This window comes from Bos javanicus, chromosome 23, assembly GCF_032452875.1.
Source record: "Bos javanicus breed banteng chromosome 23, ARS-OSU_banteng_1.0, whole genome shotgun sequence".
Lineage (NCBI taxonomy): Eukaryota > Metazoa > Chordata > Mammalia > Artiodactyla > Bovidae > Bos > Bos javanicus.
This window is the reverse complement of record NC_083890.1, coordinates 6,731,193-6,756,384: the sequence shown is the minus strand read 5'-3', so window position 1 is coordinate 6,756,384 and position 25,192 is coordinate 6,731,193. Positions and strand designations below refer to the sequence as shown.

Below are 25,192 nucleotides of genomic sequence, written 5' to 3'. Positions count from 1 at the left end.
AGTACAGTTTTTAAAGGGTGTGGGGCAGAAGGCATTTGCCTTATGTGCCATGTTTAAGGCAAGGATCCAGTGCAGGCTCTTTTTTAGATTGACCAAAAATATTTCCTTTTCTCCTACACACACTTGTGGGATATTTATATATTTTCTGATGCAAGGAATTTCTTTTGAAATGTTTAAGAAATATTTTATTCTAATTTTCAAATATCTTTACTTAACGTAGAAGGTTTCATACCAGTTTCTGTAAGTAGAAAATGTGACCACCTACTGGATACTGTAAAGGAGGCATTACTATTCTTACTGAGTTACTTGTTCATTGTGAAAATTTTTTAATTTTGAAATAAGTGTTGCTTGTGCACAGAAATGTCTTGTGTACCTCGTTTACCCCAGCGGTTACATCATCGCATGACTGTGGTACAATATTAAGATCAGGAAAGTGACATTGGTGCAGTCCTTGATAATTTTTAAAAGACATTTAAAAACATTTTATTATTTTATCTTTGGTTGTGCTGGGTCTTTATTTGCTGCGCGGGCTTTTCTCTAGTTGCGGCAAGTGGGGGCTGTTTTCTGGCTGTGGTGCATGGGCTTCTCATTGTGGCAGCTTCTCTTGTTGCAGAGTGTGGGCTCTAGGGTGCCCAGGCTTCAGTAGCTGCGGCGCGTGGGCTCAGTACTTGTGGCTCCCGGGCTCTCAAGCACAGGCTCAGTAGTTGTGGAGCACGGGCTTTGTTGCTCCACGGCATGTGGGATCTTCCTGGATCAGGGCTCAAACCCGCATCTCCTGCAATGGCAGGCAGATTCTTTACCACTGAGCCCCCAGGGAAGACCCTAGAAGACATACTGTTTTACATTTCATATTGGGCAAAAAGTTTGCATTGCAAATATCTGTGAGACCTACATAAACCTGTTTTGTCTTTCAGCAATTTTTCCAGCTAGTCAAGTTACGAAAGCTTGGACTGAGCGATAACGAGATCCAGCGACTCCCTCCAGAAATAGCCAACTTCATGCAGCTGGTGGAGCTCGACGTGTCCCGGAATGGTAAGAAGAAAATGGTTCCACGTGAACCGTCCGTTTGTCTCTTCCAATGCTGATGTTCGCAATTTTGAGTAAATGTGGCTGGATGAATGTTCAGGAAGAAAGCTATGTATATGTTTGGGATGAAATTACTTCCATTATCGAATAGTTTGCCACAAAACAAATTTTAGGTGCTGATTTTCTCCCAGTCAGTTCACCCTGATTCACAGCGGTGGAGAGGGGCCTCAGAACTCGGCAGCTGTCCCCTCATTTGATGGGAGGAGACACTGAGGGCTGGGAGCGTGGTCACTTGTCCAGACCTCTGGGGGCTGCTGTGGTGGGAGCCTTGCTTGGGGAAGGGCTGGTCTCTCCTGGCGGTGGCCCGGCCCCTCAGCTGCTCCCCTGAGAACCTGCCTTTCTGCTGCAGTGAATGGACCTGCTTGCCGTTTCAGGCATTTCTGTCAGTCTCATTTATTTCTGACTGTGCCCTAGGTAGGCCTGCCCACTTGAATTTGTGTGGCGTGTTTGTGAGTTTATTTTGATTTTCAGATTCCATTGTGATGTTGCCTCCTTTTAATGGAACGGCCTGACAGGGTGTTTACATCGTGTTTAACCTTTCGCTTTTAAATGGGTACCTGGTTTCACCTTGCGTCTTGTAGCCTTGGAGCATTCCCGGGGTAGACTGGTCCCGTGGCTTGCTGGAACATGTTTGATTAATTACCTCAAGGTAAAGTGGCAGCTCCCAGGGACCCTGTCTTTAGCGGTGGCATTCTGTTCTTGCGAGGACTCTGGTCTAATGTCCTGAGGATAAGCCCACATGTGCTCTGTTTATAACAGCGATAGTCTGTTCTGCCTCACCTATTGCACGCCTGCTTTGTGTTTTGTTTTGCTTTCGTACAAGACTCTGTAGGTTCCTTCTCAATGACCCTCAGGTCTGGCTCTTTCAGTGTGGTGTCCTCTGCAGAAGATGCCAGCTCTGGATATAGTATTTTCCTGTGGGTCCTTGTTATAAGGCAGCAGTGATAATCAGTACTTCATTGAAAATGTGGAGAAGAAAACAATGCTTTACCCCTCTCCCCCCCACCCCCCACCTTTTAAATTGCCGCTCCCTCTCAGATCCCGTAATTGGAAACTGTCTTTAGGCCAAGTCATGTGCTCTTGTCATAGTGTCTGCTTTTGTTTGTCATGAGAATTATTTCTTCCCTTGAAAGTACTACAGAAAGTGAAAAAATTACTTGGGGGGCTTGTTTGTCTTCTTTGGTTGCAGGGGAGTCGGCTCTCCTCAGGTAAAAGGGATTTGGTGGTGAGAATGGGGGTGGAGCTGGCGTTCTGAGCGTTGCGCTGGGGCCCACACCTGACACTACGCTAGGGCTTTTGCGGCCTGTCTTCTGTCTGTGGGTGGTCTGTTCCTCCCTCCACGCTCACCTGCTGTCTCACCACCAGCCTCTTCAGTCTCTGTCTGTTGTGGTCTTCTGCCCTTGTGGCCGCATCTGACGGCCATTACTGAGTGAGGCCTGGTTGACCCAGTGCATCTTTCTAAGGCAGCCGTTAGCCCCAGCTCCAGGTCACTGGCTGCCCTAGACACTGCCTGTCCTGCAGCAGGGGTGGGCGGCAGTGCAGAGCACAGTCAGCCTCCCCTTACACTGCTGTGCAGCGGGGGGACCTCCGGCATTCCCCCCCCCCCCCCCCCCGCGTCTGAGGTCCGGCATTCCCCCTCCCCCCCGCCCCTCGAGGTCCGGCATCTCCCCGGTCTGAGGCCCGATATCGCCCCGGTCTGAGGTCCGGCATCCCCCGGTCTGAGGTCCGGCATCCCCCGGTCTGAGGTCCGGCATCCCCTGGTCTGAGGTCCGGCATCCCCCCGTCTGAGGTCCGGCATCCCCCGGTCTGAGATCCAGCATTCCCCACTATCTGAGGTCCGGCATACCCCCTGTCTGAGGTCGGGCATCTCCCCTGTCTGAGGTCCGGCATCCCCCCCAGTCTGAGGTACGGCATCCCCCGGTCTGAGGTCCGGCATCCCCCGCGTCTGAGGTCCGGCATCCCCCCGTCTGAGGTCCGGCATCGCCCCGTCTGAGGTCCGGCATCCCCCGCGTCTGAGGTCCGGCATCCCCCCATCTGAGGTCCGGCATCCCCCCGCCCCATCCCCCGTCTGAGATCCAGCATCCCCCGACGTCTGAGGTCTGGCATCCCCCCCGTCTGAGGTCCGGCATCCCCCGCGTCTGAGGTCCGGCATCCCCCCGTCTGAGGTCCGGCATCGCCCCGTCTGAGGTCCGGCATCCCCCGCGTCTGAGGTCCGGCATCCCCCGCGTCTGAGGTCCGGCATCCGCCCCGTCTGAAGTCTGGCATCCCCCCCGTCTGAGGTCCGGCGTCTCCCCGGTCTGAGGTCCGATATCGCCCCGGTCTGAGGTCCGGCATCGCCCCGTCTGAGGTCCGGCATCCCCCCATCTGAGGTCCGGCATCCCCCCGCCCCATCCCCCGTCTGAGATCCAGCATCCCCCGACGTCTGAGGTCTGGCATCCCCCCCGTCTGAGGTCTGGCACCCGCCCCATCTGAGGTCCTGCATCTCGCCTGCCTAAGGTCCGGCACCCGCCTGTCTGAAGTCCGGCATCCTGCCCGTCTGAGGTCCCGGTTCTCCCCTGCCTGAGGTGCATGTATAGAAACTGCTCTCTCTCGTCTCAGCTGTGCTCTCAGTGGTAAAGACTGGATGGCTGTGAACTCTGCAGCGACTTTGAAAAATGACTGCTGAAATCACACAACCCAAAGAAATCAGATAGTCTTTTTGAAATTGGTGTTAAGAAGGAAAAGAAGCAGGGGTCCAGAAATCCTGGATAAAGAGGAGACCTATTGGCTTCAATTCCTTGGGAGCCGAGGAAAAAACCGAGCTGGAAGGTTGCAGTCCTGTTACTGACTCTCGTGGGAAGACGTGCTCCGTATGAATTCAGCGTTGTGAGGGGCCAGTTGTACTGGTTCCCACATCAGCTGTGTCTTTTGAAACATTCAGAGGAAGAAAGAAGGGCTACGTGCCTCTCCTCATGCACCCATTTATACCTTCCAGCATGGATAGGAGGACATGAGCTGTCACTGAAGCCCAGTCAGGTCCCAGTGTTTGCTTTCCCAGGGAGAACCTTCCCTCCTGCAGGTCTGGACTTTGGTGATGGATCCTGCAGGTCTGCCCCCTTTTTATCAGGCTCTTGTGGAAATGCTGGGGGACTTAACCACCTGCTTCTCCTATCGGCAGAGGCTTGCTCTGGTGTGTGCACTTGTTCGTTTGTGCGCACGCGCGCACAGTGGGAGGTCGTGGAGGAGGCTTTTTTGTGGTGGTGAAAAAGCTGCACAGATGACAGAGCGGAGAAGGGTCATGGTTTTACCATCACCAACGGGATCTTGGGTCTTGAGCTGTTTCCAGACCAGGCAAATCTGCCCGTGTCTCCTCTCATTTTTTCTGGCTGATCAAATCCCATGAGTGTGAATTTCCTAGGCAGGTCAATCAAAGTGGTGGAGTCTGCAGCCTGAGAGGCCACGTGGGGACCCCCACTTTTCGCAGATGCGGGCTTTTGTAAGGGTTTGGGACTTGTGTCTGGGGGCCCGTGTGAAACTAGGCTCCTGTAGCCCCTGCAGAGGTGGCCCGCCCAGTGATCAGGGTCCTCTGTGTCCCTGAGCTGTCACATGGCCGTGGCCAGCGCTGACCACTGTCAGGGTAGAACCTTTCCTGGCGTCCTCAGTCCCTGACTGTCCAGAGAGCATCACTGACCATGGCTGGAGGCACCAGAGAGGGTGGCGTCAGACCCCTGAGGCCCTTTGGATCAGTGCTTGTCAGGCTTGAATGTGCCATGGATTAACTGCAGGGTTTTGTTAAAATGTGGATTCTGATGCAGGCGGTCTGGGGTGGGTCTGGGGATGCTGCATTGTTCAGAAGCCCCGAAGGGATGCCAGACACACCGAGGGTGTGGTTTTGGCTGTCCCCACTCCCCGGCTTTCTCCTAACATCCCCTCAGCAGCTTCCTGTGGCTTTCAGCACAAATTCACTTAGCTTCTGTCGACCCCACACCTTCCCCGTGTGGAAGGTGGGAAACCTTCAGGGTTTAACCTCCTGGCTAAAGGGTGAGATGCTAGAGCTGACTGAACAAGTTGGCTTTGATTCCAGGAGCAAAACGAGCCCTTTCCTGATGTTCCCTTGCTCAAGGGAGGGGACCAGCGCTATAGGTTTCAAGTTAAGGTCTGGTGCGGTTTCCTGTGGTGAAGAGCACACTACACTTTCATGCCTGGACTTTATATGTGTTTTCTCTGTTCACCAGTTCTTAGTGGTTGGAGGCGAATGCTTTCTGGATATGTGAGAAAAGGCACTATTCCGTCTCACTGTCCACGAATCGGGGACAGACTTTGTTAATGCATCATGAATCTTGCCCAGAGGGTTAGCAATTCACATTTTATAGTCCATGCTGTAATTTGACTTACATCACAGTACTGTATCATTATCTATTTAGTTCAGTTTTCCCCCCACAAATGTAAGGCCTGTGCTACCAGCACTGCTAGAGACGATTTTTAAGTGGCACTGCAAAACAGCAGCTTTTAATATTGGATCAGAGTGAGGAGTTAAACTTTTTCCTTTTCATTAAACATTTTTTTTTTTTTACTCTCTTTAGGTTGCTTCCTGTAAAACTTAATAGCTATATTGTATTGATTGTTATATTTATCTTTTATGTCTGTTGATGATAATAGCTTTCTTCCCTGGTGGTTCAGCTGATAAAGAATCTGCCTGCAATGTGGGATACCTGGGTTTGATCCCTGGGTTGGAAAGATCCCCTGGAGAAGGGATCGGCTACCCACTTCTGTATTCTGACTGGGAGAATTCCAGGGTCTGTATAGTCCATGGGGTCACAAAAAGTTGGACACGACTGAATGACTTTCACTTTCATTCATGTTAGTGATTTTAAAAATAAGTCTTACTCAAAAAAGTTAACTTAAAAGAATGAAGTAAATAATAAAGAACACAGGTGCCCCACCAGGATGGCACAGATCATAAAGGTAGAACAGGGGTAGATGGAGTTGAGGGAATGCTGTTATTATGCACACAGCCAGTGAGGGTTTGAGTTTCTTTCATTTATGGAGCAAATAATGCTGTGTGTGGAACAAACATGGCCAGAGACCCCACATCCTGGAGAATTACTTTGCAAACTTGAGTGAACAGGAAACTAAAATGTAGGTTTAATACAAACCCTCACTGGCACCAGGATGGCACTTCACACTTGGCAGAGGGACAGCTGATCCAATGGAGAAGGCAGTGGCAGCCCACTCCGGCGCTCTTGCCTGGAGAATCCCATGGATGGAGGAGCCTGGTGGGCTGCAGTCCATGGGGTCGCACAGAGTTGGACACGACTGACGTGACTTAGCAGCAGCAGTTGATCCAATCCACCAGCAGGATCCTCGTCCCACAAAGTCAAGAGCTGGACGTGTGCTAAGTGCTGGGGTTAGTTGCCCTCTGTCCAGCTGCAAGACGGGGGTCACAGCCCGTGGTCAGCGGCTGCGGGCTTGTTTAATGACATCTGAGGCCAGTTTTGAAGCCTGCTGGAATGACCTGGTGACATCAAGTCTTGGTGTTTCTCAGTGAGCCCTGCAAAAAGCTCTTTCTGGCAAGCAAGGCATCCCATGTGCCTAGAAGTCCCTTCTCAGTGATGAACAGTTGGCCCTTTGGGGGTAATGACTACATACGTCCACAGCCCAAGTTCGGCAGAGGCCACTGCCCATGAAGACTTTAGACTTGCCACAGCCAGGCCATTTCCCCCGTCTGCCTCTGCCTGGTTCGGGACCGGGCTTGGAGCCCTGCTCCACTGCTAGACTTCAGCCACGCTATTGGTCAGAGCGTTTCTTCATCCCAGTCACTGTGAAAACGGACCAGGAGACTCCCCTGGGGGAGACGCCCGTGGAGCCCCTGTGCCACAGGGCAGAGCGACAGGCCTGCCGTTGCCGTCTGTGCGGGTGCTGCCACGTTCCTGCTGCAAGCCCTTCCTCTGTCTTTTTACCTTTTGTTAGGAAGAGGGGTTCACAAAAAATATATATATATATTATTGTCTTCTACTCACATTTTAAATCCTGATAATAGTACTTATTTTCAAAGTGAATATGGAAAGAAAATTTGGCATCTGTTTTCTAATCACCCTTCCATGCCACAAAGACTCTTTTTGGGGAACCTTGTATATTTTTTAAATTAAAACGGACAGTCTATCTATTGATTTGGCTGTGTCGGGTCTCAGTTACCGCATGTGGGGTGTTTGTTGCAGTCTTCGTTGTGTCATACCAATCTTTCTTTGTTGCGTGTGGCTCAGTAGTTGTGGAATTGGGCTTAGTTGTTCTGCATGTTGTGGGATCTTAATTCCCGAACGACGGATTGAACCCCTGTCCCCTGTTTTGGAAGGTGGATTCTTAACCCCTGGACTATCAAGGAAGCCCTGGGAAGCCTTGTTTAGATGTGAGTGTGTATGGGAATCATTGTAAACACTGAAAGTTGGAATAAACCTTGCAAACGTTGCAAAAGATCCTTTGTCCCTTTTCTTTTGTGCCATAGAGAAACATCAGTGGTATTTTATCAAATTATTGAATTTGAAGGGAAGTTTGGAAGTAGTGCTTCTGTTCAAAATGATTTTGCAGCTCTTTAAGAATTTGTTGGTTTGTGATCCACAGACCAGTGGTTTCACGTCCTCAAGTGGATTGGTTTTCAAAAACAGCCACCTTAGGTAAATAAACCAGGACAGTTTTATAGGAATCAAAATCTGCCTCAGGTTGCAATTTCAAAAAACCATAGAAGAGTTGTTAAGTAAGTAAGTAAGTGAAAGTCACTCTGTCACGTCTGACTCTTTGCGACCACATGGGCTATACAGTCCGTGGACTTCTCTAGGCCAGAATACTGGAGTGGGTTGCCTTTCCCTTCTCCAGGGGATCTTCCCAACCCAGGGATTGAACTGGGGTCTCTCGATTCTTTACCAGCTGAGCTACAAGGGAAGCCCAAAAGAGTTGTTACTCTTTATTAACTCATATGGTTGTTTTCTTCTTTTCAGAAAAATTGTGATCTCAGTAAGTTGTAGGTTTATATAACTCCCTCTCTCTCTCTCTCTTTAATTATTAGGTTCGTAATAGAGAAGGTGCCCCCTGAGTTTGAAGTCAACACCTTTGAATGTATCTTTTAGGTTACTATGCTCTTCAGGCTATCCTGGGTTCTCGAAATGCTTAGAGACTCTCATCCTCATCCCCTCTCCACATCTCCCCCATTCAGTTTATTCACTCAGTCCTGTGCTGCTCTGTGCTGGGGGATGAATTTTCCAGAACAGTGTTAGATTTACACAGAGTGGGCTAAATTGAAGATATACAATTGTAGTGGTTTCTCCTGAAATAAAACGAAACCCTGGGCATATATCCGAAGAAAACTCTAATTGGAGAAGATACATGCACCCCAGTGTTGATAGCAGCACTATTCACAATGGCAAGAAGCAGCCTAAACTGCCCATCGATAAATGAATGGATAAAGATGCGCGTATGTAAAATGGTGTATTACTCAGCCATGAAAAAAATGAAATAATGCCATTTGTAGCAACATGGATGGACCTAGAGATGATGGTACTAAAAGAAGTAGGCCAGAAAAGACAAGTAGCATATGCTATCACTTACATGTGGAATCTAAAATATGACACAAAGGAACTTACCTATGAAATGGAAGCAGACTCGCGGACGTAGGGAATAGACGGGTGGTTGCTAAGGGGAGGACGGAGGGAAGGGGATGGGCTGGGAGTGTGGGATGCGGAGATGCAACTGTTGCACGTAGAATGGATGAACAACAAGGTCCTACTTGCCGCACGGGGAGCTCTGCTCAGCATCCTGTGACAGGGAATCTGTTGGTCACCTCCACTGTATAAGGGGTTTGATTTAGGTCTTACCTGAATGGCTTAGTGGTTTTCCCTACTTCCTTCAATATAAGTGTGAATTTTGCAGTAAGGAGCTCATGACCTGAGCCACCGTCAGCTCCAGGTCTTGTTTTTGCTGACTGTATAGAGCTTCTCCATCTTTGGCTGCAAAGAATATAATCAGTCTGATTTCAGTATTGGCCATCTGGTGATGTCCATGTGTAGAGTCTTCTCTTGTGTTGTTGGAAGAGGGTGTTTGCCATGACCAGTGCCTTCTCTTGATAAAGCTCTGTTAGCCTTCACCCTGCTTCATTTTGTACTCAAAGGCCAAACTTGTGGGTTATCCAGGTCTCTCTTGACTTCCTACTTTTGCATTCCAATCCCCATGATAAAAAGGGCATCTTTTTTTTTTTTTTGGTGTTAGTTCTAGAAGGTGTTGTAGGTCTTCATAGAACCATTCAACTTCAGCTTCTTAGGCATTGGTGGTTGGGGCATAGACTTGGATTACTGTGATATTGAATGGTTTGCCTTGGAAACAAATCAAGATCATTCCATTGTTTTTTGAGATTGCAACCAAGTACTGCATTTAGACTCTTTTGTTGATTATGAGGGCTATTATGAAGAATTCTTGCCCTCACAGTAGTAGATACAATGGTCACCTGAATTAAATTCGCTCATTCCTGTCCATTTACTTCACTGATTACTAAGATGTTGACGTTCACTCTCGCCATCTCCTTCTTGACTACATCCAGTTTGCCTTGATTCATGGACCTAACGTTCCAGGTTCCTATGCAATATTGTTCTTTAAAGATCAGGCTTTACTTTTACCACCAGACACATCCACAGCTGGGCATTGTTTCTGCTTTGGCCCAGCCTGTTCATTCTCTCTGGAGCTATTTCTCTACTGTTCCTCAGTAGCATATGGGACACCTAATGACCTGGGGGTTTCATCTTCTGATGTCATATCTTTTTGCCTTTACATATTGTTCATGGGGTTCTCGTGGCAAGAATACTGGAGTGGTTTGCTATTCCGTCCTCTCCTGGACCATGTTTTTTCAGAACTCTTCACTATGACCTATCTGTTTTGGGTGGCCCTGCATGGGATGGCTCGTAGCTTCACTGGGTTACGCAAGCCCCTTCACCATGACAAGGGCTGTGTTCATGAAGGAGAGGCTATTATATATAGAATGGATAAATAACAAGGTCCTGCTGTATGCAGAGGGAACTCTATTCAATATCCTGTGATAAACCATAATGGAAAAGATATGACAAAGAATGTGTAGATATGTATAACTGAGTTACTTTGCTGTATGGCAGAAATGATCACAAATGATCACAAATCAACTATACTTCAAAAAAAAAAAAAAGTGGGCTGCTAGCCTCTGCTCCCTTTCTAATCAGGCAGTTTATGTCGGTGCTGGGTTGACAGTTTCCAGCTCTAAAAGTGGTTGAGGGTGAGTGGCCACAGGGCCTCATTTTTGATTTTGAAGTCACCTGTTTTGTTGTGTGAATGAGGCTTGAGCCAGGAGATGCTGAGCCTTCAGGCAGCTGAGGGCTGGATGGCCTCTCTCCATCAGGATGACGACAACCATGTGTTGCCATGACCACAAACAGTGCTCTGAGCTTATTAAGCTAGAAAAGATGCATCTTAGAAAGGGATGAGGAGTCCTAGGAGGAAAGAGGGAATGAGGAGCAGGACTGAGAACTGAAACTAGATTGCATATAGAAATGGTGTGGATTTTAAATTGGCTTTGTATGCATTGAATATGTACCTGCTCAAAGCTAATAATAAATTGTGGTTCTTAAATCTTTTTAGTTTGAAAAACCCATGGACCCAGGCCTTTTTTTTTTTTTTTAATGCTTATGATTATCAACTATAGCCCATAATTATTATTATTATTTTTTAGTCAAGCAACATTTTTGAGTACTTACTGTGTTTGTGTAAGGCTCTTTGCTGAATTCTTCTGTCCCTTAAGGAGGTAATTCTACAGGCACAACAGACATATGTAAGGAATTCAACATTAATGACTTATATTGTTATATAAATACAGTGCTCACTGCATGCAGAGAGGTGTCAGTTGCTGCTGCTGCTGCTGCTGCTGTTAAGTCGCTTCAGTCATGTCCAACTCTGTGCGACCCCATAGACGGCAGCCCACCAGGCTCCCCGTCCCTGGGATTCTCCAGGCAAGACACTGGAGTGGGTTGCCATTTCCTTCTCTGATGCATGAAAGTGAAAAGTGAAAGTGAAGTCGCTCAGTCATGTCTGACTCTTAGCGACCTGATGGACTGCAGCCCACCAGGCTCCTCTGTCTATGGGATTTTCCAGGCAAGAGTATTGGAGTGGGGTGCCATTGCCTTCTCCAAGGTGTCAGTTACAGTATAACTGATTCGAAAGAGACTTGAGAGAACAATGGAGATTTTTGGTTTGAAGTTGAAATCATGCAGTCTTTAACAGTTCTAATACTTTAGTTGCAAATTTGGAGGGAGCTAATAAGTGGATAACCTCAGCTGAGCTGTTGGTTGGAAAAAAATTTTCAAATGTTTGTTATATATTCACAAAGTCAATGGTATCATTAAAATTGCAAATATCTCAGTGCTTGCCTAGTGGATATTCACTGAAAATTTTTAAATTCATCAAAGATCAGAGAAGAGGGAATTCCCTGGTTGTCCAGTGGTTAGGACTTGGAGCTTTCACTGCTGTGGGCCTGGGTTCAGTCCCTGGGCAGGGAACTAAGACCCACAAACTGTGCGGCCAAATAAATCAGAGACATTCTCAAGATCAGAGACATGCCTGGTGCATATAGTAAGAACTACGGCTACCTGAATTGTCCCGAGATTCAGTGTATGGCTGACCACTGCTGTGTTGTAAAGGGTTTGCTCTGACTATGCTCAGCTCTGTGCATTAGTCAAGAGAGACTGACTATTGCTACAAAATGCAGAAATCTCAAGGGCTCAACAGAATGAGAGACTTGCCGGTCAGTCTGTCAGCTACAGTCCTGTGTGTGTGCGTGTGTGCGTGCACGTGCGCATGTGCTGGGGGGTCATGGAATGGGGAGGTGGGGGGTAAGAGGCTTTGCTCTATATATTTAGGGATCTGGCTTTTCCTTCTTGGATGCACATTTTCCTTCTAGTGGCCCCCAATGGGAGGGGGAGATGGGGTTTGTGCCTGGGTTAATTTTGTGGGCTGTGTTGAGAAATGGCCTACTTCATCCCCATCCATGTTCTATTGGCCAGTTTTATGTCCACAACTTAACTGAATGGAGCTTGGAAGTGCAGTTAGCTGTTTACACAAGAAGAAGGGAAACCAGCTGTTGGTAAGGCAGGAGCAGTAGCTGCCGCAACTTGCATTTAATTGAATCCTGGAATGGTATGGTTTTATATGGTGGCTCAGTGGTAAACAGTCTGCCTGCCAGTGCAGGAGATGTGGGTTCAGTCTCTGGGTTGGGAAGAGCCCCTGGAGAAGAAAATGGCTACCCACTCCAGTGCTCTTGTCTGGGAGATCCCATGGACAGAGGAGCCTGGGAGGCTATAGTCCATGGGGTTGCAAAAGAGTCAGACATGACTTAATGACTAAACAACATGTCACTGATCACACGGAAGCCTAGTAAACACACACACTCAATTCTGTTGCACTGTCACAGTCTTCCAGTGAGTGACCCATTTGTAGAAAATTCAGGTGTATGCCCCCAAAGAAGAAGGGTAGACTCCTCCCCACATCTGCACAAAAATGTGTAAACTGAGAGATCAACCCGGTGGGTGCCCACCCATTTGCTACGAGTTAGCATAAAACCTACGGAAGTACACATGATTATTTTAAAATTTGAATTTTTAGAAACTGGTTTAAAGTGTATTTTGAAAATACACTTTACATTTGAGGGATGTTTGAAGTACTTGCTTTAGGCAACATGGAATCCTGAAAGGTTTTCAGGACAGGAATCACCATCTTGGACGAGTTGCTTCAGCTCTATCTTTCTCGGTTTCTTCGTCTGTGAGATGGTATGATGACTCTTAAAAGAGGCCATACAAGCAGAGGACTTAAAACAGTGCCTTGTGTGCAGTGAACACGGTCGGCTGCTGGCATTAGCCGTATCGTTGTCCTTCGCTTCACACCGTGAGGGTCTGCACTGGCGTCGTGAGACTAAGAATGCAGGGCAAGAGCGAGGACCCCGGCAGGTCTGAAGGCTGCCGTGATGCAGGTAGGGGAGGCTTCTTCCTGAAGTGACGTCTAGATACTGTGTGCTTTATGCTAGGCAAGTGCTGTCTCATCACACCTGCGATTTATCTAATCAACACACCAGTCTTGCGAGCTGGATCAGCAGCATCTCAGGATGACTGATGAGGAAGCTGGGGACTGAAGAAGCTGTGATGTGCCTCCAAGTCATATTTCTAGTAAGGGATGGAGCTTCAGTAAGAAGCCCAGAGGGGTGGCACTTTTAATTATTCTGGGGAACATTGAGCATGATAAAGGTAAGGCTGATAGTTTTAGTCTGTTTTGAGAGAAAGAATAGAGACGATATTAGGACTAAGTACTCTTCGCATTTGGAGATGAAAAGAGGAAGAAGTTATCCTAAGAGATTTAAACTCATGAAATTCTGCCCGGTGAATGAATTCAGCCACCAGCAGACGTGGTCCACTGTGAGAGGTGGCTTGTGTGTCTTTTGTGTCCAGAAAGGGAACATCAGCTACTAAGGGGGAGCAGGCCTTTCTTGGGAAGCTCTGAAGCCATCCTTCTGAGGTCATTGTTGTGCTGTTTTGGCAAAAGATTGGTGTGTTGCCTGAAGTGTAGAACAAGGAAAGCCCAAAACAAAGACCTTATGGGGTTTTACTTTTGAAAACAAAGTAAAAAGATTAGACAATGTGAATGTCCCAGGTCCTTTGGAAGTAGGTATGGATGGCCCTCTCCTATGGAGAGAACTGTGTCTCTGGATGGCCAGTGGCCAAGGTCAGCCCATATTCTTTTCTCAGAGTATGAATATTCTGCAAGCACTGTAATGGGGTGTTTAATTCTTGATATGGATCGTGAAGGTGTAGAGAATACCTTCAGCTGATACGCTGACATGTTGGTATCAGCATCTGGCTCCATCAGATTGATCACTGGTCCCACCTGAATTTTCTTAGTGTGGCACCTATTTTCATAGCCTTCTCTCCTTTGTGCAAACTGTCACTGACCTGGCACCTGGGTGACTCACCTGGTTAACTCACTGATGTTCGGCTCACTCCTGGTGTACACGGGAGGCTCCTGGTCTCTGGGAAATTCTTCTTTGAGTACCCCCAACTTAGCTGCTGTTTTTTTGTTTTTATCTTGCTTTCAGTTCAGTTCAGTTCAGTCGCTCAGTTGTGTCCAACTCTTGCGACCCCATGAATCGCAGCATGCCAGGCCTCCCTGTCCATCACCAACTCCCGGAGTGAACTCAGACTCACGTCCATCGAGTCAGTGATGCCATCCAGCCATCTCATCCTCTGTCGTCCCCTTCTCCTCCTGCCCCCAATCCCTCCCAGCATCAGGATCTTTTCCAGTGAGTCAACTCTTCGCATGAGGTGGCCAAAGTACTGGAGTTTCAGCTTTAGTATCATTCCTTCCAAGGAAATCCCAGGGCTGATCTCCTTCAGAATGGACTGGTTGGATCTCCTTGCAGTCCAAGGGACTCTCAAGAGTCTTCTCCAACACCACAGTTCAGATGCATCAATTCTTCAACACTCAGCTTTCTTCACAGTCCAACTCTCACATCCATACATGACCACTGGAAAAACCATAGCCTTGACTAGACGAACCTTTGTTGGCAAAGTAATGTCTCTGCTTTTGAATATGCTATCTAGGTTGGTCATAACTTTTCTTCTAAGGAGTAAGCGTCTTCTAATTTCATGGCTGCAGTCACCATCTGCAGTGATTTTGGAGCCCAAAAAAATAAAGTCTGACACTGTTTCCCCATCTATTTCCCCTGAAGTGATGTCTTGCTCTAGATAATGTGAATTACACTTGACCCGTCCCTGAGATGACTGGGAAGGGTAGAACCGGGAAATACAAGGATCGTTTCTTTAGCACCTTATGTTTTTCAAAACACAGGTTGCTTGTTAACCATAATAATAAGGCAGCGTAAAGAAACACGGTTGATTAACCAAGAGAACCCAGTAGATCTTTATCCTCAGAATACTTCCTGAAGGCTTACTGGGCATAAGCTGTGAGGCCAAGCACGCACGGCCTGTGTGTTTTCACCTTTAATCCTAAACCAGCTCCAAGAAGGAAGCTTGTACCCCCTTTTGACAGTTGAGAAAATCACCTCTTAGGTTTAAAAACTTGGTTGCTCATCACAGGGCAATTGAGTAGTGGATCCAGGTTTTGTTAGATTCCAAATCACAGTTCTGTCTCCCCAGTATGCAAATTTTGTGTCTTCCCAGAAATAGTCATCATTAATGTTTTTATGTATTCTGTTAATTCTTTTCATTACCTGCTTCACAAAGTTGGGGTTATGCAGCATGTAGATATTTCTGTCTTGCTTTCACTCACTTCATTTAAGTTTGCGAACATTTCCCGAACCATTATTGGTAAATATTTAACTGTTTTACCAAGGTAAATTAATCAATAACGTTTGCCTTTTTGACTTTCTGGAGGAAACATGAACACCAAGAGGAAGCTATAGGCTTGAAAGGTAGAAGTGGATAGGTAACCATCAGGACGGGGATTTCCAGAGAATGTGATAAGGTACAGGCAACTGGACAGTGCGGAGGGAGGCGAGGAAGCAGTTTGGAAGTCTCTGCCTGCCTTAGAGTCTCGTGTTGAGAGCAGTGAGGGAGGCACCGCCACCCCGGGCCGCGGCTCAGGGTGGGCGCGCGGTGGTGGATGTGGACCGAAGCAGGCGGAGCGCAGGCGCCAGCCCTCTTCCGGCTCTGTGAAGCATCAGCCCGTGTGTACCCGACGTGTGTCTTGTTGGTGAAGGCGCTCGGGGAAGGTGCCACTGCGCGTTAAGAGGTGTTGTCCTAAAGTGTTTAACTCCGCTGTTCACCTTTGGCGGTGCTGCAGGCTGTGGAGGAACAGGCCTTCCTGTGTTCAGCGGGGTGGGTGAGTGCTGGGTGGAGAGGAACACGGGGTCTGAGCCAGGCAGACGCACGTGGCGGGGGGGTGGGGGGGGCTGCTGAGCTAGGCAGACGCACGTGGTGGGGCCTGAGCGAGGCAGACGCACGTGGGAGGGCCACGTGCCGGTAACTCACACGCATCCCCCGCCACAGGCGGCCCCGAGCCGGGGGCCATGGGGTCCCTAGGGAAACCGGAAAGGCGAGCAGAGGCCAGGTCTCTCATCAGCGGCCCCCGCTCAGTGCAGGGGGCAGCCGGCAGCTGGGAACTGAGTGGGTCACAGGGTTTCCTCCCTCCCCACGTCTAACTCAGACCTTCCTACGTTTTTTAATTCCATTTTTAAAATGTTGTATTGGTGTATAGTTGATATACAGTGTTGTGCCTAGAGGAGGGCATGGGAACCCACTCCAGTGTTCTTGCCTGGAGAATCCCAGGACTGAGGTGCCTGGCAGGCTACAGTCCAGGGGGTTGCAGTCAGACACGACTGAAGCGACTTAGCACACGAGCACACAGTTGATTTATAATATGTTAGTTTCAGGTGTACAGCTAAGTGAATCAGTTACACATACACATGAATCCATTCTTTTTCAGATTCTTTTTCCTTGTAGGTTATTACAGAATATAAAGCAGAGTTCCCTGTGCTATACCAGGAGTCCTTGTTGCTTATCTATTTTGTATATAGTAGTGTGTGTATGTTAATTCCAAACTCCTAATTTATCTCTCCCTACCACATTTCCCCTTTGGTATGGAGTCTGTGAGTCTGTTTCTTGTAAATGAGTTCATTTGCATCATTTTTTTTAAATTTCACATGTAAGTGATATGGTATTTGTCTTTCTCTGTCTGACTGACTGAGTACGATAATCTCTTAAGTCCATTCATGTCGCTGCAAATGGCCTTCTTTCATTCTTGTTTTGTGGCTAATGTTTCATTGTGTATATGTACCACATGTTATTTATCCATAACTCAGACCTTGTCATCAAGGTCCCTGCCTTGAGCTCTTATCTTGGACTAGTCAGCTTTTAGGTGTGGCCCGTTGAACCGTGGTGAGGAGGTCTCCCTGTAGGTCACTGGCATTTCCTGAGCAGATGCTCTGGCTTCTGGAGCCCTTACTGTGCTGCCAGCCAAAGTTATTCTTATTTCTAAGATGCCACTTGGCCATGTTGGCAACTGTTAATGACCTTTCTCAGTGGTCCAGACGGGAAGAATAAAATTCAAGTCAGTGATCAAAATTAAGGCAGCATGTTTCCTTGTGAAAGGCCCATCAGAGCCCGGGTGAAGTTTCTTGGCCAGAATGCATGCTTCACTGCGACAAGGGACAGTGGGGCAGGAACAGTTTTGGAATGAGTTGTACTGACTTCTTGAATTTTTCACCAAAACCACGTATTCGAGTTCTGTGCTGGGGGCCAGCAGTAACAGGTCAGAAGGGTGATGGCTCTCAGGGGATTTAGGGACAGGGGTGAAAGGACAGGTCCATCTGTGATGACTGGACGAGGTTAGAGGTGTGCCTGAAGGAGCACAGGGTGGGTAGGGCCTCCGTCCTTCCCCGGGATGGAGGAATATTAAGAAGACTTCCTGGGAAAGGTGACATTTCCTCAGGCTCTGAGGAACAAGTCACAGGTAGAGACAAAGCAACGCAGGAAGGATGTTCCTAGGCAGATGACATAGCACGTGTGCTTGTCTGAAGGTGTGAAACTTGGAAAATGCAGTTTGTTACCACAGCACATGGAGAGATGAGACTGCAGAGAGGTGGACGGCAGGGGCATTGGGAGGGCCCGGGGACCTGGTGAGGAGCATTTTCTGGAAACCCGGGGCAGTGGGGGTGTTGGGTCTGTGAAAGGGTGATGCTGAGGTCACCCAGAAGGAGCTTGGGCTTGGTGGGGGCAGCCTGGGGGGGCAGGAGGCAGGCGTCCACGTTGGGGATGGAGAGACTGTGTGGGGAGCGGGGGAAGGGGAGATGCTGGACCAGGCCCGAGGGTGACAGGTGGGGAGGTGACTGGATGTGGGGGGAAGGGCGAGTGAGAGGTCTGGGTCTGGGATGAACCCCCGCTTCCCGCCACGGGGAGACGGGAGATCCTGAAGGCAGGAGCAGGACTGAGTGCAGAGATGCGGGGAGGCGCCTTTGGAAGATCCCAGTGGGGGTGTTCGGCGGGCAGCGGAGCATCAGGTCTCAGGCTCGGGGGAGCTGAAGGTTTGGGAGGCATCCCCCAGAAAAATGCGAGGAGGAGTGGCGAGGCGGCCGGTCAGCAGAGTGCTGGCTGGCATCAAGGACAAGCTGCCGCCTGACTGCGTCAGACACCCCACAGGACGGACCTTACAGGTGGAGTTAGAGCTGTCACCACAGATGACGTGGTCCAGGGGCTGTGAGAGGGCAGGACCCTGGGGAGCACCACTGTGACAGGACTGATAGAAAGGAACCTGAGACCAGGGGCTGGGAGGGAGCAGGGAGGGAGATGGGGGTCTCCTGAAAGCTTGCCCAGGAGCCAGATGCAGGACGTGCATCCGGGAAGGCTGCCTGGAAGAGGAGGCGGGATGGTCAGTAAACATGGGCTGATTTGGCGTCAGGACGTCCTCTGTGACCTTAGAAGCAGCACCAGGAGGTTATAACCCTCATTGCTTTGTTCTGTGTGTGTGCCCAGACTCTCTTTATGAGATCAGAGGAGTGCTGCAAAGGCACCCCGGCCCCACTTCCTAAAGGAAACAGCAGCTTCCTGGCTTCCTGCGGGGTCTGCCAGTTCTAAGGGATGGGAACAGTCCTGATGCAAAGTGTGCCTTGGATGGCTGACTGGGATTTCGTTAACGGAGGACTTCAGTCACTCGGGTCATATGTGTATGGTTTGACGGCTGCCTGGCACGGGGATGAGCCATCCAGGCAGACCCTTCAGAAGGCAGAAGGGTGGTGGGGGGAACCAGTCATCAGTATTCTTCTTCTGAAGTCTGGTTGTCAGTGATGATGGGACCAAAGTGGATTCTGGGCATGTTAAGCCTGGTTATTCCATGTTAAGTCTTGAGGACCACAGACAGTGTTCCTTCTTTCTAAGACCCTTGAATGATTGCATTTACTCATTGTGTTTCCAAGTTTATTTCATTTTGGGATTTTTTTTAAATTATAAAAGCAGCATATGGTTCATTATAAAAATCAGTGGAGGTAAATAAGGTTTAAGTCATCAACCTGCCCTTCCCACTTGAAGACTCTCCCCACGCTGGTAAGGTCTCTGGTGTGGGGCGTCACACTATACTGCTGTCTTGCCCCCTGGATTTTGAAGTCTTCGTGGGCCAAGGCTGTACCGCTTACTCACCTTTGCCTCCTTACCTCTGCCACACAGCTTGACCTAAGTCTCCAGGGTCCACTAAATATTAGTGGCATAAGTAATCTGATATGTGAACGGGTGAAGGAATAGAGTGATCTCTTAGGCTTTGCCCTTGGGGCTGTTGCTTCCATTTTCACTTCAGAGAGAAACTGGACGCAAGAGGAGAGTCCCCATGTTGGTCACTTGTTGATTTGCAGGAGCGCCTATTCTGTGGAAGGCGCTTTGCAACAAGGTGCAGCCCCTCTGTCCAGCCTTAGGTGTAGATTTCTTGAATTATGTGAATTAATCTGTTTAGAAAGCAGTAGATGGCTGGCAGAGAATCAATGAGATGAGAGGTTTAGCACGTTCATGGCATTATAAGATGTGATCTTTATAATGCATTTTAAATTCTTCAAAAGCACGCCAAAACTTCTGAAATTAAGTGCAAATAGTCAGGAGACATTTACTCTGCTTTCTCTGAACCTCAGGCACTGGGATGTTATCACAGATAAAGCAGAAGGAAGAATCCTGTCCAAGAGGTGGCAAGTCACAGTCTGTCCCCAGAGGCCTGCAGACCGTGTGGGCAAAACCATATTTGTAGGTATGAAAGGGAAGATGGAGAAAAAGACGAAAAAGTCCAGCAAATCAGAATGTCCTGCTGACCACAGACCACAGAGAAAGGGGATTTCAGGTATGATGGGAGCAAGACTTCTTTCTGCCTGGAAATTTAGACTTTGGGTTTTGTTCTTCCTTTGTTCACTTGGAGCAGTGTTTCTCCAGGTGGGCTCTGGGACCACCTATGTCAGAATCCTTGTAAAAATTGCTTATTGCCTACCTTCTCCAAGGACTATACAATCAGAATTCCCAGGGCAGGATCCCAGAGTCTGCATTTTAATCTCTAGGGCAACTATTGTAAGTTAAACTGGAGCCAGAAGACACATGTACCACGCTGTTCATAGCAGCTCTGATCACATTCAGGACACGGGGGCAGCCTGATGTCTACTGATGGATGACTGGAGATTACAGACAGTCAGGACATGGGGTAGCCTGATGTCTACTGACGGATGACTGGAGATTCCAGACAGTCAGGACACGGGGGCAGCCTGATGTCTACTGACAGATGACTGGAGATTACAGACAGTCAGGACACGGGGGCAACCTGATGTCTACTGACAGATGACTGGAGATTATAGACAGTCAGGACATGGGGGTAGCCTGATGTCTACTGATGGATGACTGGAGATTATAGACAGTCAGGACACGGGGGCAGCCTGAGGTCTGCTGACAGATGACTGGAAGATTACAGACAGTCAGGACACGGGGGCAGCCTGATGTCTACTGATGGATGACTGGATAAGGAAGATGTGAGACACACACACACACACACACACACACACACACACACACACACACACACACTGGAATACTACTTAGCCATAAAAAGAATGAAATAACACCATTTGCAGTGACATGGAGTTAGAGATTATCATACTAAGTGAAATAAATCATACAGAGAAACACGAATACATGATATTGCTTGTAGGTGGAATCTTAAAAAAAAAGATACATGTGAACTTATATACAAAATGGAAATAGACCCATGGACATGGAAAACAAACTTACAGTTACCAAAGGGAAAGGGGTGGGGGATAAATTAGGTGTTTGGGATTAAAAGGTACATACTACTTCATACAGAATAGATAACCAACAAGGACCTACTGTATAGCACAGGTAACAATACTTAATAAATAATCTATAAGGAAAAAGAATCTGAAAAAGAATACATATACATATATGTATAACTGAATCACTTTGCTGTACAGCTAAAACAGAACATTGTAAACTAACTATACTTTAATTTAAAAGAGGCATCACCATTTAAAACAAGAAAAAAAAAAAAAAGAACCTAACAGAACCTAGACAGTTCCTGATGGTTTCAAGATCCTAGACGGCATTTAGGCCAAAAGTTTTCTTGCCATGGACTAAATCCATGGACTAACGGCTTAATTTCAGAAAATGACTTTTTGCACAGTCCAGAATTCAAGAGTGTGCTGTACTAACCCAGATGACTCCTCAGCAGAAGCAAACATTCCATCTTCTCTCTGCCTTAAACTTGGGTGGAGGGCCTGGGAGGATTGGTTTAGGACGTGGACATAGATGCAAACTTAACATATCATCTTCAGAGTGAGATTCAGCGGAAACAACAGAGTATATTTTATACTAGCTCCCGGTGTTGAATTTTCTGTAATTGATAGAGACTGCATTGGTTCTGCAAGATTTTCTCAAAACCGTGGGTTACGAGAAATACTCACTGCAGTTCTGAGAAGGAACACTAAAACATTCATCTGGTGACAACACCAGAATATGTATGCATGCCTCCTGTGCTGCCTGCTTCAGGGGCACTACCAATTTCAGTGTGTAAGTTCTGAAATGTTTCTTTTTAAGAAGTTAAACATGTTCCTAATAGCATACCTTTTCTTCTGTCAGTTGGCAGCTTATATATTTAAGCCCTTAAGCTCTTTTCTACAGTACTGTTTGAAATTGTGTAAACGTGTGTTTGAGCCCTTTATAAAATACTTTTGCACTCCGTTTTCTGGTTTAACCTTTTTTTTTTTTTTTAGGGTTTCTTTTGAAAAAGTATATTTGTATCACAGGTAGAGAAATTTCTTAAAAATGGATTGTATTTAAAAATGGGAAGTAGACTGTTGAATTAGATTCAAACAGACCCCTTTTACATCTTTTCCCACCTCTTTTTCCCTACTCTTTCCCCCACCTTCCAAGCATCAGAGCAGCCCTATTTTCCCTCCCGTCACTGTTCTGCCTCCCTTTGAAGCACTCTGATCCAGGCCTAGGTGTGTGCAGCCGTCCGTGTAGGCTGGGCTTCCCTCTAACAACAGAAAGAGCTTTCCCTGGAGATGGATGGTGGGCAGGAGCCACGAGTAATTGTCGGGTGGGTCGGGTACCGCACCAGCATGGCTAGAGCCACCTCATCAGTGACCCCTGACCTGACTGCATCTTAGATTCCGCTGAAGTAGGGGTTTTTTTTAATGACATATAGTTGATTTGCAATATTGTGTTAGTTTCTGGTGTACAGCAAAGTGGTTCAGTTATATAAATATATATTCAGTTATAAAATGCATGTTTAAATACATACATGTAAGTGTATGTATTCTTTTTCAGGTTCTTTTCCATTATAGGTTATTTCAAGGTGTTGAATGTAGTCCCCTGTGCTATGCAGTAGGTCATTGTTAATTTGTTTTGTATATAGTAGTCTATATCTGTTCATCCCAAGCTCCTGGTTTATTCCAGCTGCCTCCCACTCCCTTTTGGTAACAGTAAGTTTGTTTCCTATGTCTGTGAATCTGTTTCTATTTTGTAATAAGTTCACTTGTATCTTTTTTTTTAATTCCACATAGAAGGGATATCCTATGATGTTTGTCTTGCTGCCCAGACTCCACCCAGGAGTGACGTCACTGGACTCTCAGGCCCCAGGCGATTCTGAAGTGCATTCAGGGCTAGGAACCAGTGAGGTCAGATGCCTCAGTGTTTCTCTGGGGCTTCAAGGCACTTTCTGTCTGCGTCTCCAGGAGAGCTGGGTTAAAACACAGAGTCCTTCTCCAGACCCCAGACCCTGCGAATCTGTTGCTCGGAGTGGGCCTGGCCTCATCAGCGTGTAAATGTGTCTGTGTTGGGAGCCCCCAGCCTTGGGATCCTCAGGGTGTTTTTGGACCCGGGTTAGCGAGGTGCCCGGGGAAGGCTGGTGGGAACTGCGGAGCGTCAGGGCTCTGGCCGGTTTGTCTGGGGGTGGGAGGCTTCTCCCCACTTTGGGGAGGACGGTGTGCTGTCCCCCTCTGTTCTCCGTGCTCCCTAGAGCGTGGCTCCGGGCTCTGAATGACTCACCCCAGCCTGTGGCCTGTCAGCTGGCAAACACCGTGCCCAGTGTGGGGGTGTGAGGATGTTTATCCCAGCTGACAGGCGCAGATGCTAATTGGAAAGATGAGGGGAATACATTTACAAGGGTGCCACAAACAGCTCGGGGCCAGGCCTGGAATCCACGAGAAGGGGCCCTGACCCCAGGGACTCATCTGCAGTTCAGGGGACGGAGGAAAGGGCTTGTGGTCTCAGAAGATGGAGCGGACTTGGGGTGAGGGGAGCTGAAGCCTTCATTTCTGGGCCGGGGCATCCCGGATCCATTGGGAGACCTCATTTCCCTGAGAAGTTTAGTGCCTAAATACCCGAGTTGTGATTTTGTCTGTATTAAATGGAGGTAATTAAAATGAGCGGTAATTTTGAATGACAAAGTAACTGATGAATACGAATATTGTTTTTTAATTTTGGGCATTTAGTTGCTGTTATCTTGAGGTTTAAGTAGACATTATTTCAGAATCTATATATTTTATTTTGGGAAGAGGATGAGCAGAAAGAAGCCCGAACTGTGTGTGTCTCCCTGCCCCGCCCCCTCTCCCTCCCCTGGCCAGTATGTCTGAAACCCTACATTTAATATTCTGTAATGCTTTACCTTCTGCTGATTTTTTTCCCGCCCCCCCAACAAGAGGTCGTGTATCTTAGGACATATTTGTGTTTATTGAGCCAACACTGCTGGGGAGGAAAAGCTGAGGCATAAAGGTTATTTTTGTAATTGTGGCTGGAATTAGGTGAAAATCCTCTTGGCTGGGAAAAGCTTTTTCTTTTTCTTTCTTTTTTTTTTTTTTTGAGTGCTGAGTTACCAAGACTCAAAATAAAACTTTGACAAAGGGGCCTGTGTCCCCTCTGACCCCTCACCACGTAGAGACCGCACCAGCTTTTCTGCCCCACACTGTCTGTTCCCATCGGCCCTTCCAGAGGATGGACACGCTTCCCTGGGCAGGAGTCCTGTCTCTGTCTCTCCAAGGCCCACTGCCTCCTGGGCAAGTCCCTGGGGTTTTGGAAAATGTGATAAGTGGGGGGATGGTGCCTTTGAAAAAAAGATCTCTGCTTCTCTTTGTTATTTTCCCTGTACGCCGAGAGGAACAGCTGTGGCAGCAAGTGCGGGCCAGGATTATACGTTCATCCCGAGTCTTATTTGACAATCCCAGATATGTTTAAGCAGGATGGAGCCAGGAGCCCAGCAGTCAGCCAGCCGGATTGGCATACAAGGCCCTGTGTTACGCGAGGGGTGAACAGCCCTCAGTGAAGCAGTTTGATGTACGGAGCGAGCCTGAAGTCAGCCCTCAGGGTTCCACCGTGGCCCGAAGCGTCTCTTTTTATGCACTCATCCTGTCCACGGCTGGTGTTTAGTCCTTGTATTCCAGTCCAGTCTTCAGCGAGGCCTCGTCTCATGGTGTTGATAGGTGACATGACCCCCAGAGTGAGCTTCCCGCCTCCCCTGGGCCTGCGTGCAGCCTTGCAGCCAGATGCGGGGTTCGTCGTTTGCGGAGGATGTTTCATGTTTGGGGTCTTGTCACTTGCTTCTGCTGTGGGGAGGGCTGTCTCCTGGTCTGTGGGCCCCTTCCTCGTCTGCACAGGGCCCCCCGAACCTTCCCTGTGGGCGTGGATGGTGTCCTCAGGCCTCCCCTTGGCCCCTGTGCCCCTGTGTGCTGCCTTCTGAGTGAAGGTGGGCATGAGTGTCCACGCCGCTTCACCCCACTTCTGTCTGCCTCTCTGCCTGCCCCATAGATACCGCAACAAAAAGGTCAACCCAAACATGCTCCTCAAGCCACAGACCCTTCCTCTCTCCCCTGAATTGCCAGGCTTTCTGAAGGCTTTCCCCCATCCCTAGGCTCGCAGATGTCCAGATTTAATGGAGCAGCAGGATTTATTTTAGATGGGATCGTGACACGGGATTGCCAAGTCTTTTTGATAAGAAAAACTCATTGTCATTTAGTGAAAAGCCAGGAGATTCAGCCCCCCAGCAAGCCTGTAATCTCTGATTAAACAGAGCCCAGGGCACAGCAGCCCTT

At 48.1% G+C, this 25,192-nt stretch overlaps 1 protein-coding gene across 2 annotated transcripts in view; it reads left to right on the top strand.

The window, feature by feature from the left end:
- The window catches only part of LRRC1 (leucine rich repeat containing 1), a 133,707-nt gene that overhangs the window by 49,026 nt on the left and 59,489 nt on the right, over positions 1-25,192 (top strand). Inside the window, exon 2 of one of the 2 annotated variants that reach the window (XM_061397852.1) lies at positions 915-1,032. In XM_061397852.1, coding sequence (XP_061253836.1) covers positions 915-1,032 — 118 coding nt within the window. Of the gene's footprint in view, positions 1-914; positions 1,033-19,625; positions 19,945-25,192 lie in introns of those variants that run through there. The other variant, XM_061397853.1, reaches the window with a different exon arrangement.